We start from the raw sequence: 15105 nt of genomic DNA, 5'->3' as shown, positions 1-15105 counted from the left end.
TAAGCCCTTTGGAGATTTCTAGGTCCTCCTTTGTTGCACCTATTGCTTCCTCTGTTTCCCTTGCACGTCAATAAACTGGAATAGCGCTATGTAGTCATCCTCACTGTCACCGAAGGAGACACCTATCCTCTTGGCCACGCACTTCGTAACCTACACGATCCATTCCTTCTCTCTTGCCACCCTTGGGTAACCTCCTTCCCCTTTACCTACTACGCAATTCTTGGGACGATCATTTTGCTCAAGACGAGCATGCAGCTCCACTGCATCCAAATGGCAACCTAAAGCAGAGCAATGTCCAACGCCTCCCTCGAATCCCTCCCATGTTTCAAAACTTCCAATTCCAATGGCTCCTGCTGGGGAACATGCACCATAGTTCAGACCAATCTTCCAGCTTCATTTGTCGCCCTGTCGTTTCTCCCTGCCTCCTCTCCCTTACAAGCCTTCAACTCTAGTGTCAAAAGTTGTGGTTCCAATTCGAGTGTAGAATGATCTGAGCAGGCAAAAGGTTCCACCCCCCACCAGCATTCTCCTCCATCTCGCAGACCAACAGAGACATAGGAGACTAAGTGTACTCATTTAAAGAGAAGGGTTGGAGCTCGCACATGAGATGAATAAAGCGAATCGTCGCACGTGAAGAGAATGTCGCCATCTCAACGCAAGCCGAGGTCGACCCTATGTGGTTCACACACCACCAACCTCGCTTGAGATACGTGGCACTATCTCCAGCGTCGCCACACCATCTATCGCCTCCCCCTGACAACCTCAGGACACCTATCAATCAGCTCAAGCTCCTCTTCTACAAGCCTAATTCTCGAGCCTCCATATGCCAGGCAAGCCCCCTCTCCTACCACATCGCCTCCGCAAACCTAACCATCATTAAAGTTTGTCCCCCTACACTACCATGCACCGTGTCGCATGGCATGCTCTACTCGCCCCAGCCTAACAACCAGACAACATCTCCTGATGCCATTGACAGACTACCACCTGCCTTGCTACAAGTCACAGCTCTTGTTGGCCCCCTCCCAACAACCAGCATCCCAAGGACAACCCCCTCTCTCCTGCCTCCATCACCCATACATCCACCTTCTCCCCAATAATAATGGAGATCTGATCTAGTAGTGGCGTCGAGATCTCACACAAACTCTCACCATCGAGATATCTTCCCAGCTTTCAAATGCAGGATATATAGCTAGGACCTCATTGCAATAAGAGTTGATCGCCGCAAATGTCTTCCCAAACCATAGCTCTAATGACAATCCTCACATTTGGACCCAAACATCCTCCTAGCCCAGCTTCAACCAACTAATCCATTTCCATATCTTCTTCATCGGCCCTTCGTCGAGAATGGATATGGCACATATCCAGCTACACATTCATCTTGAGAGACAACCAAACCTCATTCTCCGATAGGAATCAAAGAATGCTCTCTTCAAACCCCACCTTTCAACATTCAAGCAACCACCATTACACTCCTTCAATGGATGCCCCAAGCTTCAAAATTGCCATCAAATTCCATTGTAGAGAATCTTGAGCAAGTACAACCACTAACAGGTTCACCCATATTAAAGGATCAACGTCGAAGCCATCACTCCACACTATCTTGTTGGTACAATAGTTTGCTCCGAAAACTTCTCTTCCCTATGCTCCCATGCATGCTTCTTCAACAACCTAACATTAGCCTACGCTACCCTAGGAAGCATGTTAGACACCAAATACCTACAGGAGCAACCGTCGTCCTCCCCTTGTTCACTTCTCTGACCATCTCCTCCATTGCCCTATTGTTCCTTTCATCCCCTTTCCCATCCCTAGATTGTTTTTTCCTCGATAGCGGCCATGCGGTTCACCACCTCTGGCACATAGCAAGCCCACTGGGGACGGACAGCTTCAACCCGTCAAAGCTCCTTCCATTCAATGAAGTAGCCACCCTCAAAAGATTGTTCGCCTTCTCCAGCCACACAAACGTTAATCCTCAAGCCTTCGACAACACTCTCCTGCAATGAATCACCACTTGCCCTTATCTTCTCTTGTTCCCCTATACCCTCTTCTTTCCCCCCACTACACTGCCCTCCTTAACCTTTCTTCTTACCCTCCTACTTCTCTACCCTTACCCCTCTCTCCCCTATCTCTCCCCTCTCCTCTCCCTACTTCCCCTATGCTTCTCTCCCCCAATCTCCAGCGATCCCTACCACAACCCAAACGAACATCCCCCGATTTGGAACCCATTCTGGAACTTCCAAGTAAATCATCTTGTGCACCTCCCTCCGCATAGATCTCCCTCGTATCCTTCCTCTTGATCATCCCTTGGATAACAACCTCGAACAATCTCGTCGCTTTTCTCGATCCCATTGTCACCACATCGTCTCACCCTATTTTCGATCTCATTGTCCTTCCATTCGAATTGTTTCGCATCAAAACACGAATTTGGAGGAGAAATCAAGATGGAAGAGGGATTCCATTGCATAGCTTTGTCCATCGGCGCATTATTTTGTGCCCCAAACAATTTTTTTTAAGGGCTATGAATAATTTTTTATTAGAATAACCACTCAAACATAGACAAGCCAAAGAATACAATAAAGAACAACGATTAACTTAGGAATATAGAAAGAACAACTTCATTGTGCCCTAAACAATGAAAAACTATTATGCTTGGATGCATAGTTGTTTTTGTAATGCATTGAATCTAAGTGTGTAAAATCATGTCTTTTAACATCTCTTTAAGTTTCACTAAAAAATTCCTCCATATACCTAAAGTTTCCACAATGTTTCATTCAGATTGTGATATGTTACACAATACAAGCAATATTTCCCATTGTTCCAAATGAAATTTCCGTATCCCAAGGGTGTAATACATAGTATGCTACCGATACTTCAAATATTGCTCATTGCCCCAAGATCGAGGGGTCAAGATCCTCCTCGCAGGATCATCTCCACAAATTTGAATTAGGTTGTTTCAATTGACTTTTCAATTAGTCATACTAGTATACCATCTTTAATGTCAAAAGGGTTCTCAAAATAGCACTTTTAAAAGAGGAAGTATGTTTTTTATTTACTAATAAAAGGTTAAAAGGTTAGTTTTGGATTGTCACCGCTTGGTTATTCAACAGTAGATCTTCAAATTCCATTAAGTAGGGCACACTTGGAGGCCTGCATTCACCTTATGGTACGGTAATGATGAAGCGGAGGGATGGACATCATTTGTATTTGCAATGGGAGAGTTCCATGTGGGCGAATACCCTAATTAACTACATGAATACCAATGGCAATCTTGTAGTTGGATTGGGGCTTTGCTTTCAAGTAGAGACCTAAATGGAGATCCCATGTTTAAGGTGCCTAGACCCCTCTTGAAGCCAAGTTTTTCTAGGGTTTTGGGAGAGGGGAGACCTTCCTCTACAAGGGGGCTCTCTAGACTAGCCTAGGTTGCAAGTTCTTTGATGTTGTCTTCCTCACATATTGGTGGCTCAGTCTTCATCAACTTTGAAGCTTTTCTTCTTGAGATGCATGTAGAGATTTATGTTTATTTCCTTCCCATGCATCTAGATTTTTTTAATTTTTCCTTGCGATTGCTTGAATAAGATTAGAAAGAGAAAGCCCTTTGAATTCTAGAATGAGCATGCCCAACTTGCATGCATGAACAATGTTTTCCTCTTAGATCATGCCACTGACGACTTTACCCTGGAAGTTTCTGAGATTTCTTTTTCCCAAATCCCCTAAATGACCGGAGGAACTTTTTATTTTGGTGGTTGATTGTTTCTCTTCTATCAGTTTAGGATTCTAGGATCCTCCCAATAGAAGAGCTCTCCTTGACAATGAAGTTCTCGATCTCCTCGAGCTACTTAAGCTGCTGCAAGGAATTCAACCCAATCCGGATTCAAAAGACTCACTTTCGTGGATGCTCTCTCTTTCTGGCCTGTTCTCTGCTAAATCTTTCTAGAGCTCCATTCAAATCGGGAATTCGCCTCCTACAACTCCTTTTCCTTCCTTCTTTTGGTTTTACCAAGCTCCTCCTAAGGTGCCAACTAGTGTTTTCAGCAGCGCCCGTAGCGTAGCGTGTAGCATACGCAGATAATGTAGCTCCCTAGTAGCGTAAGCTACGGGGCATTAGTGTAAGCTACAGAGCATGTAGCATAGTGTACAGTGTAGCACAAGCAGCATATGCTACTTGAAATCTCCTCTTTTTTTAGCTTTTCTTGTATGCTAGTTCAACACCTATTTTAAAATGGTGGTGACTCATCCCCATCACACGTGGCACTACATTAGATCAATTTGGACCATCTAAATTGTGCTCCATATCGTGGATAGAGCACTTGGATCAATCCAGACCATCCAAATTGTGGTCCATATTGTGAACTTGTGATGTTTCAATAATTTTTTTATAAAAAAAAAGGTCACACTTAGAGATGTTTGAAGGCAAAGAGAGAGTGAGAGAGAGATTTTGCATCGAAATATGCGGTTGACGATCCATATTCGCAGTCAAACACTCATAGGAAATATGCATTTTATAAATTTTATCATATTTTCTATTATTTTAATTAAAAAATATTATGTATCCTGTAGCTTATGCTATACACTATGTAGCTTACACTACAATATATTGAGGGCCAAACGCTATGTTATACGCTACGCGCTATTTAAAACACTGGTGCCAGCATTCGTCTGGCTTCTCACGAAAGTAAGGACTCTCACAATGGACAATATTCAATGCCGAGGAATGATTTTGCCAAATAATCACCTCCTCATGCATAAAACGTTTCCCAAATATTTCTACACTACCCCTTTACAGCTGAAGTGTGGGCTTCCTCCCTTTCCAGATTCCATTGCCACTGGATGATGCCACATTCAATTCCCAACTTTCTCTTTGCCTGGCATGGAGGATTCATTGACAAGGATCTCAAGGCTTGTTGGCGGCTGTCGTTGATGGCCACCTTTGGGCTATCTGGTTTGAGAGAAATTCGCACTGCTTCAACAACAAATCTTCTCCTTGTTGCGTTTCAAAGCAAGTTCGCAGACTTCCGAGGAAATGATCCTCCTTGCTCAAGATTTCTAACAGATCCTTTATCTATACTTTCTTGGGTTAGGATAGTTTTCTTTTCAGGGTTGTGATTGAGCTCTGCTTTGTTTCTCGGGGCTTCTATGTACAGTTCTTTCAGGGGAATTTCTAGGGATTTCTTTGAGTTGCATAGCAGGTTTTTTGGGTTTTTGTTGTTTGTCTTTGCCCTTTGCTTTTCTTTAGTTTCTTTTTTTCAATTTTCTTTGTTGTAGTTTCTCTTTTTTTAGTTTTTTTCGGCTCCCTTTAATATAATTTCGGTTCAATCTTTAAAAAAAATAATAGCCGAAGGAACTATCTTCCAAATAATATTGACTTGGGTATGAAATAAACCTTTTCTCCACCCCACAGAGATCTGAGAGGGAAGCATTGATGGTTGAAACATCCAAAAAGTTTAAAGAAGTAACTCAAACTTCTCTCATAATAAAATGCAAGAAAAGATGATCCCTCGATTCCTCACTATCCTTGCACATGATGCATCTGTTTGGAACCGCAATGCTCCTCTTCTTCAACCGCCAATGTCAAGATTTCATTTGCCATTCTAGCCCAAGCAAACACTTGAACCCTAAGTGGAGATAGAATTTGCCACACCTTCACTCACGATGACTCCACATCCTCTGAAGCATTTTGAGTGCCTCCCTAGAAACAGGGCGTCTCCTTCACACAGAACCAAGGTCCCTTAACATATGAGTAGGGATTTTTTATTCCTTTCTCACACAAACACAATACATCTTGTTCAACTTGGTCCTTAGCAATAGCACAAAAATGTTTACCCTACTTGCATGATTCAAGCGAAGCATCACCACTGGACAATTGTTGTGGCCTGTTCCTTGGCAGTCTCTAGTCTCTTCTCCATTGACATCTTGTCTATCAAGGATGGATGGTTTGTCCTAATCAACAACTAATCCAATAGAAAACTCATTCTACCTCTTCTCCAAGGTCCTTGAAACTTCCTTTTTCTAGCTCAATACATGAACAAGGTCTTAAGGGTTTTCAAACAAAGCCATGAGTTTAATTTTGGGCATTCGGTTGCTTTTTCCTTTAAAAACCTCGGATAAGTCATTCATCTTGTTCACTTCTCTTTCGCCCTCAAAGCCGAGTATGCCTTTGTTGATCCACCATTTATTCCTTCTGCTCTTCTTGTCTCAAGGGAAATAACTTGACCCAATTCCAAACAATGCGAACAAAAATGCATTCGCCATTCAAAAAATCCACAGAAAATTAATCTGAAAGGACGAGTTTTAATTTAGTTTTAAAAAACATGAATATAACAAAACTACTACACTTCTTCTCCTAATCAATCTTTTAATCTCAATTGTTGTTCTAACCCAATCTTATAACATGTAATGATAACCAACATTTTACAAATCAGACCAGATAATCCAGTTGGGTGGGGTTCAACCAGAACTGAAGCGTTTTCAGTTCAAATGAACTTTGACAACCACGTGATTCCTTGCACTCACTTTTAAAGCCTTTTATAGAAAACGTTGAAAAGTTACTAATTACCATGGTGAAAGGCAGTGGTTACAGTTTTAAACTTGATATTTATGATGTTCCAATAAGAACTACTAATTATACGACCTACATAATTTATCAAGGGGTAAATGCAGCTATCACAGTTTTGAAGTTTCAAGGTACTGTTTATGATGTTCAAATGAGAGCTAATTACGCAGGCTACTGATTATGCCTACTCATAGCTTCAAGGAAATAGCTGCAAGAATATGGCCCGAGTGAATCCAAGAAATATATGTATCCCAATGATGATAAATTGAATAGAGGAACAAACAGAATCAAATAACTAAGCCAAAATCAGCAGCGGAGGAGCAGGAAAGAGGTTCTAGAGGTCAGCAATTCATCACCAAGAAAATGCCATGGAAACTGAAGATCTACAGGACAGAATTGCTCATACCTGCACACCGGCATAGCGCTTCCAGGCTTTGTCAAGCTTGTAATCAGTGGAAAGTAATCGATAGTTCGACAAGGCTAGTTCATAATCTCGTAACATGAAAGCATAGTCGCCCAAGATTCTTATTTGAGATTCAATAGAACTAAAGGTGTACCTTGAACAAGGAATATAAAATTGAATCAGATTGAACAAAAACAAATACAAAAGGCATTCTGCACCACAACAAGTATATACAATATACTTCAACAACAATCTTACATAGAGCCACTAGGAGCATCTACTGTGTCTTCTTTTCCTTTTCTCCACCACAAATTCTTTATTTGGTTTCTAAAACCCTTCCTTGTAGCAGAAACCTAAGGAGAAAACAGATTAAATGGGATGAATGAGAAGAAAACAACATAGGAATGCAGTGCTGATATTTTGAGAGAAGAAAACAACATAGGAATGTGGTGCTGATATTTTGAGAAGTTCCAGATAATGTTGAACTGCAAAGACCAACCAAATAAGGATAAGCAATACCTGCTGATTGAGCAGGCGTATTTTTTGCTCCATGTGCGGAATGATATGTTTGGATGATAGATCTTGCATCAGATCCTTTATCTATTTCACGAGATAAAAATTATGGAAAAAGTTTCCTCATCAAAATACTTATTAGAAGTGGTGCATAAAGGACTGCGCTTCCAAATAAACTTTGCATGCAGGATGAATGATCAGTGGATGGAACCAACCAGCACAAATCCTCTTGAACAAAATGTAAAAGGTATTGCTGCGTGATTACCTCATTGAGATCATCCATATTCAGGAGACGGCCAATATCCTGACCTGGCAAAGCATCTGCTTTCTGTGATACGAGAAAATACAAGATTACAGAAGCAATTTAATGGCTTTAATAATGTACAAAGTCCATTAGAAATGAAGAGCGATCAGTGCCAAAAAAAAAAAATATGGTCCCAAAATTCAACTTACATACGGCATCCATATATTATCGTTTTGTTCTCCAACCACACCTTGACCAGAGTTGATGCACAGTAATCTACAATCATTTGAGCCAAAAGTGCTCCTCATTTCCGCTAAAACGCCACTCGCCCTTCAAACCATAAAAACAGAAATAAAGAAAAAATCAAAAAGATCATGAATACTCATATCATTTAATAGGACTATCCGGAAAACAATGAAGTACACTATTCATGATACACATGAAAGCTTAAAAAATATGGGTACCAATACAGTCGCAAATTCCAGCTATGCTAAAACAAGAAAATTCTAGCTACACTAAATTAGTAACTTGGGAGTGAGGCAATATCATGTGTATCAGAGAGCAATTTACTTCTTAATTCATGATATAAGATCAAATTCAGTAGAAAGACAGGTAAAAATGAAACATTTACTCCCCATATCATTAACCAGTACTAAAAATTGACAATGAATAACTGATGGTGAATGATTAGCATTTAGAATAGAAATCAATCTACAGAAGAAATTCTTTCAAATTATCCAACAAGACGCATGGTGAAGATTAAAATGGATGTTATAGTGTTAGAAAAGAGAAGGAGAAAAGTCCCTCCCAGAGGTAGATTCTCCATGCAAGAAACTGTTATCAGCTCCACATAAGCCCTTGAACACTCTCGATCCACCTCGCACTTCCACCCCCTTATCGTGCCTCTAGAATGCTCTGTAAGTTTGTCCATCATGGTTCACATACCTACATATCACCTTGGCTCTTCTTCTTCTTCTTCTTCTTCTTCTTCTTCTTTTTCTTTTTTTTTTTCTGAATGCATATGTGTCATTGTCTTTCTAGATGCATTTTTCATAATTCCCTAGGTAGCAACTGATGATAGTTGCAACATATTATGTGAGGCACAATTTTTTTATATATTTCTTTCATCAAGTACCGGCTTCACTGCATTACTTCACTCACATTAGTAATCAACCCTCTGTCAGATTCTTTTTCTTTTTTCTTTTTTTCTTTTTTTTTTTTTGAAGATTGAAAATATTATTAAAGCACAAAAGAAAAACACAAACAAGAAAAGCAAAAAGCAAAAATTCAACAGAAAGAGCTGAACCAAAAGCTAAAAACCTATACAACTCGACAATAATATCAACCAAAACCTATTACAACACTAACAATCTGTTTATTGAAAAAAATCATTTCATTTTTTTATGGGTGCATGGTTGTATGTTTTGTTCAATTTGTCGACAATAATATCAATACTATCGCGATATTATCGTTATAGCAACATGGGCGATGTCGAGGCCACAGTCTTTCATTTCCTTTCCAGTTATTGACGATTTCTGGGCAGAATACTGTCCATTGTTGATATTCTGAAAATCAATGGATGTTTGGATGGAAGGTTGGATGGTTGGATGGATGGTTGGACTGATTTCTCACAACAGCACATGCTTTAGTCTCCCATTAAATGGAAACTTATTACGTATGCATTCTTTTTGCAATTTTTGATTCCTAAATATGCAAATACATGTATTTTAGCTTCTCCTGAAGGTTCACTAAAAAATTCTACTGTTTTCCCAAATGTTTCACTGCATTTCCAGTTATTGGCGATATCAATATTGTTTCCATATCTCCGGCCAGCGAAACTTGTAGCGATGTCGATACATCGAACACTGGTTAGGAGTTATAACTACTGAGATTATATGTAATAAATGGCCAAGATTTAAGGGGCCATTTTGATGTTACCTAGGAATGTATGTGGCAGTTTTATCAGCCGTAAAAGGGAACTTTTAAATTTTAATGAATTCAGTATAGTTGCTGGAAATTTATAGTTAAGTGCTTGAAATTAATTCCTACTTGGTGGACATTGGATTCTAACACTTCGATGGCCAAAAACTGAGATTTCTTTTTTTTTTTTTGAAGGGTAGATGAAAATTTTATTAGAGGCCCGCCCGCCGACAGCAACCAGCGAGAAAGGAATACAAAGGGAACAAAAAGAGGGCGGAGCCAAGGGCTCACTGAACAACCAATATCAAACAAAACTCCTCTCATCACCCTGGGGTCTTTACAAGGGTCCCCCATTCATTATCAAAAGCAGAAACGTCAGCTATGACCACTTCAATTGACAGGGATGAGTTTTGAAAGCAACGTCTATTCCTCTCGGCCCATTTTGGCATGTTGCCCACCAAACCACTGGAATGGAGATATGCCATCTGCTCCCGTCCTTGACTCGAAGACCTTCCCTATGCCAAGCCCAAAGAAGGTCCCTGACATTGCTTGTGGATGAGCCATGTCAAGGTGAAAGTTGATAGGGAGTGCAACCACACCTTCAAAGTGAATGGGCATGAAATAAACAGGTGGTCCACTGTCTCCTCAGCTTGAAAACACAAAAAGCATCTATTCAGAATGGCTGATATTATTCACTAATTTTGCTGAATAATGCCTATAATCCTAGAGTCTAGCCAATCAAGCCATCGAGATCAGGGGATATAGCGCAAGGTCTTCCTAAAGTGGAACAAGTGTTAGAGGTGCCTTCAATTGATTCAATATCAATGGGTACCCATATTTCGGAAAAGCCAAATCTTCGAAGGACGGCAACAAAGAAACCCCACTCAATTCTGTGGCAGGCTTTACTAATATCCATTTTTGCCTTCTCTTTCCTAGGAGCTGCGGCATTTGGCTTTTGCTTCTCCCCCTTAGTGAGACCTCTTTTCTCTTCTTCTTCTTTTTTTTTCAAGAAATGAAGTTGATCGATCAATAAGAGTATCGGCTTTCACCTAATTCCTCTCTTTTCAACTTCCGCCTTTTAGCCTTCAAAAGTCACTTCAACTCGGGGTTCAAATTGACAAAGCGTGTAGCGAATGGCACCGTCAAAATAATTATTGTAGACGGGTGGACAAATCCCTATCAATATTTGAAATTGAGGTGTACTATTTGTCGAAAGGCACCCATTCGACGTTGAGGATGGCTAATCAACAAGGGGTAGCCTCTGAGGGGATTCAGAAAGAAATAAGAATTTTGACCCGATGGATGTTCACAGTTTGGGAAATGGTGCAATTTCTTGCTGCAATAAGAAGCAGTCAACAGTGGCCTTGTCATGACAGAGGCAGAGTATCGAGCAGTGACAATGGCGGCACAAGAGTGCTCATGGTTAGCTCAGGTTTACATACATGGTGATAAGTTACTTTTTCTTGCTAACAGCAACAAATTAGCTGCTGATGTAACAAAAGTTTGGTAAACTGCCATTTAGAAGTAATTGAGCACCTTAAGATAGCTTATGCCCTGAGCAAACTAAAAAATAAGAAATTTGCTTCTTTTTTTTTTACTTTTACCAGGAGTCATCGTATGCCAAAACGGTTACATAACAGCTATAACGGCCGTTACGTAACAGTAACGGTTGTAAGCATTACGCGTTATGGGGTTGAAACAGCCGTTAAGAAAAAAATGGACAGTAACAGTCCCGTATTGCTCCCTTGACAGCCCAGGAACAGTCCGAAATAGTTTTCTTTGAACAAAAAAGAGAGACACCATTACCGTCATGGCATACCTTGCCAGCAGTAGCCACAGCCGCTGCACTGGCAACCATTGTCACCCAGCAGCTGCTATAAAGGGATGGAGAGAGAGGAGAAAGAATGGACCCTCCCTCTCTCTGCTACCTCATACAACGGAAGTCCTTCATTAGTGATGAAACCAGGCTGGACTTGAGTACTTATCAAGCAAGCTGTGCAGACTTGGGATTCGGACAGATTTTTAGCCAGAGGACCAAGCTCAGAATAGAGAAGCCACAACCCTGCCCAGCCCAGTTGTAGTCCAATTGTCAATTCCTTTTTTTCTACCAAACTGAGAGCCAATAAACTCTTGCATAGCACATGCACACATTACAGTGAGCTGAAGCAATTTGAAGCATGTGAAACAAACAAAAACATACAAAGTTCTTTGCTGTATCTAAATAGATTCTGGTAGGTAGGGAACTAAAACAGCTGCCTCAGATTTATGCAACAAAAAATTACTTACAGATGAAAAGTTTGTGTAAAATAAAATTGCACAGAAATAATAAAACAGAAATTGCTAGCCTACAACTCCTCTACACAGATAGGTGTGCAAACTTGACACATCCATGGGACATGTGTGCCGTGCATCAGGCGGGCCCCTCCATGTAAATGACCAAGCCCAAGAATCAGGTCAATTAACTCATCAGCTGGGACATACATGGATGAAATCTATGAACGTTGTTTTTCTCCTTCTTCTTCTTTCTTAAAGCCCCGAACAATCTTTAAAAAATTATCAATGGTCCACATTTGATATGCACACTTGGCCTGCCTGATGAGTGAACCAGGCCAAAGGTGGCTGTTTAAGGATTGCATGAAGGCTTAGCAAACTCTTATTTGAATACTTCCAATCAAGGTCAAAGCACTTTCTCAGTTCAAAAGTCATCTAAAATCCATTGGTGATGAGTAATTCCATGGATCAAATGTCATCAACCACCACCATCACAGATATTCGGGATATAATGTTCATTTGGTGATGAGTTCTAATGTTGAACAGTCACATGAGACATTCATTACATACGGAATTGATTTCAATGCAATAATGAAGCCTCATAAGCAAGAGCAAGCAAAATAGAGTTTAGGAAAAATAATACTGAAAAAATGTGGTGTCGAAAGTGGAAAAAAGTCAAACTATATGCTGAAATGGAAGGGATCAAGACAAAATACTTCTCTGAACTTCCATCTTCATTATCATGCACTAGCAAATAATACTTCGGAATTTTTGGATCCATTGCACCTTCATTTAGAAGAGAAGGCAGCTGATTTGTATTGAAAAGGTCAACAAATTTGTTGATAGGTCGCTCATCCTTGGATGATACAACCAAAAGGCCTGCATATCAAGTTGGACACAAAAAGCTACAAATAAGTGCCAATTTATTCTGACATGTTAGAGCTAGATAATCATAAACCATAAAAGTTAACATCATATAAAAAGAATCAACCAATCAATGAACTTCAATTAAAGGTTATCCACAAAAGAAACAAACAGCTCACATGCCACAGGATGATCAAAGGCTTCATGTTCTGAAAAGGAAACTGTGCGTAGAAGCTCTTTATTGAAGATTTGAAACCATGATGGCTGAGATTTAGATTTGGCCACTGCATAGAAAAATTACCACTTACCAATTAGACAAGTCCAGCTCAGTGCCTTTGAAGGATCATGCGAGTCTACAACACCGGGTCCAAAAGAACACTTTATATTCATAGGAAAAGAATGAAAAGTGAAAATGAAACATTACAGATCATTGGTCTACATTCTACTGCGTAATTCTTTTAATACCAAATGCTCAAGAAAGCCACTTCAGTTAACTAGCTATGGAGATTACAGGAGATAATGTTCTATCTATCAAAATCCTGGAAATTTGTGTCGTAGCTGAGAAGCTGCTTAAGCAAATCATGACTTGATCCACCATAGATTTGAGACATTGACATTATTAAAGTGCAGGCAATCCTATTCAACGGAAGTTTTTTAGTGAACATACTAGTGACCCAGATAAAAACAAAGGGTGTAAAACCTTACTAGCAAGCACAGTTTCAAGTTGTGGAGGGTCAGATTGCAAATCAGAAAGATCTTCCTCACTAGCGTTACTGACCAAATGATTCAAACGCTCATCCAAAACCTGTTGGGGAGAAATTTATGAAAGAAACATCTCAATCAGTAGCTTTAAGATATCCATCAAGAGAAATATAAGGCTAGGAAATGACCATTTACATAGAGGCATCATCACAGGAGTTGGCACCCAAGTGTTTCACTTTTCAAAAAAGTATGATGCCACTGCAGGAGAGATGTCAAAATATTGACCCTACAGTGTAGCATGATAGATCTAGTAATATGGGTACCAAACTGAACAGTGGTATCAAAGTTTTTTGATCAATTGGAATGTGCAATGTGGCAGAAGCAAGATGTCTCATCAGATATCCTGACTGACAACATGGAACCAAAAGAACAAATAAGACACTCTTTCAAGCAGGCATCCAGGATTTGACCCCATGCCCTGGCAAATTACATACTAAGAAACAACTTTGATGAAAAGGATACAAGGATAAATCAAAAGAAATACATGTCATAATATGCCTGTAAATGTTGAGTCTCCAGAGAAGACGCCAATTACTTTGTCAAAAACTCAAACTAGAGCTTAGGCCCTGTTTGGATTGGTGGAATCCAAAAGGTAGTTTAGAAAGGAAAACGTGACATCAGAGGAGATCTGTGAGAATAAAAATCTGTGGAAAACAAACCTAAATAACATGTTTGTTCTAGCATTTATGATTTCTATGGAAAAATGGATAGGTCAATGGTCAAAAAGTAAAGAGTTCTCCCTTGAAAAATGTGGAAATCTCCTTTTCTTAGATTTTTTTTTTTTTTTTTTTGAGGAAACGGAAATTGCCCTTTTTGAGGAAAACCACGGAAATGGAAATCAATTTCCACAGCTGCTTTTGTTTTTGCAAACAGCAGAAAACATCATATCTGCGGGTGGAAAACATCATATCTGCGGAAAACAAGTCTTTTCCATGGTAGAAAAGAGGGCGTTAAAGAACTTCGGTAGCGGAGCATTCTAAAAGGGCAACTTTAATTCAGATCCCCCATGCACTTCGTAGGCAACCACCAACCAGTTTCTAAAACAATTTTGAGCACTGACACCCCAAATTTCTTTCCAAGTAAGGCCTGAAATATAATGTGGCTTTTCGTTTCCCTTCCAATTGTAGATCGGCATTGCCACATTGTCAACGATTCTATGATGATGGATAATCTTTGATTCAAACGAACATAACAATGGTACATCGATGGTGAAATGAACCAGAATAAATGGAAGCTATTGGAGGCGTTTACACTTGGCAAAGACGTTTGTTGCAATCCGTATCAAAATGCCAAAGATATTGCCCGTGATCATGTTTTGAATTACTGCAATAAGCAGATGTTTGAACAATTAAGTTCTGGAACTTCCGTAAGCTGGGAATGCTCAATAAAAATTCTCCAGGCTGCGAGGGAGTTTTTAAGCAACAAATTTTGTTGGGCATTCTTTTCTTATTTTCTACACTTCTCTCAGTGGATGTGTTTTACCAAAATCAAAACAGAAACAAATAACCATTAAACAGTGAAGAGAAATTTCAGAAATTAAGTCAGGCAGATTCATGGACCAAAGATGACTGGAAAAAAAAA

The 15105-nt window shown here is 39.8% G+C and overlaps 1 protein-coding gene and 1 long non-coding RNA gene across 4 annotated transcripts in view; both read right to left on the bottom strand.

Annotated features, from left to right (window-relative positions):
* Nucleotides 1–15105, bottom strand: part of LOC131232663 (uncharacterized) — a 143496-nt gene that overhangs the window by 114166 nt on the left and 14225 nt on the right. For all 3 annotated transcript variants that reach the window (XM_058229057.1, XM_058229059.1, XM_058229058.1), the window contains exons 4-11: nucleotides 13468–13567; nucleotides 12942–13046; nucleotides 12615–12777; nucleotides 7917–8037; nucleotides 7729–7791; nucleotides 7470–7550; nucleotides 7209–7303; nucleotides 6954–7104 (exon numbers count right to left, since the gene is read on the bottom strand). In XM_058229057.1, the coding sequence (XP_058085040.1) occupies nucleotides 6954–7104; nucleotides 7209–7303; nucleotides 7470–7550; nucleotides 7729–7791; nucleotides 7917–8037; nucleotides 12615–12777; nucleotides 12942–13046; nucleotides 13468–13567 (879 nt within the window). The remainder of the gene's footprint in view (nucleotides 1–6953; nucleotides 7105–7208; nucleotides 7304–7469; nucleotides 7551–7728; nucleotides 7792–7916; nucleotides 8038–12614; nucleotides 12778–12941; nucleotides 13047–13467; nucleotides 13568–15105) is intronic.
* On the bottom strand, nucleotides 8826–12608 carry LOC131232664 (uncharacterized). The gene is made up of 2 exons (XR_009164902.1): nucleotides 11977–12608; nucleotides 8826–9327 (listed from the first exon to the last, which is right to left on the bottom strand). It is a non-coding gene; the product is annotated as an uncharacterized LOC131232664 (long non-coding RNA).

The sequence above is a fragment of the Magnolia sinica genome, chromosome 18 (genome assembly GCF_029962835.1).
Source record: "Magnolia sinica isolate HGM2019 chromosome 18, MsV1, whole genome shotgun sequence".
In the NCBI taxonomy this organism is placed as follows: domain Eukaryota; kingdom Viridiplantae; phylum Streptophyta; class Magnoliopsida; order Magnoliales; family Magnoliaceae; genus Magnolia; species Magnolia sinica.
The sequence above is the reverse complement of the archived record's forward strand: the minus strand, read 5'-3'. Positions and strand labels throughout refer to the sequence as shown.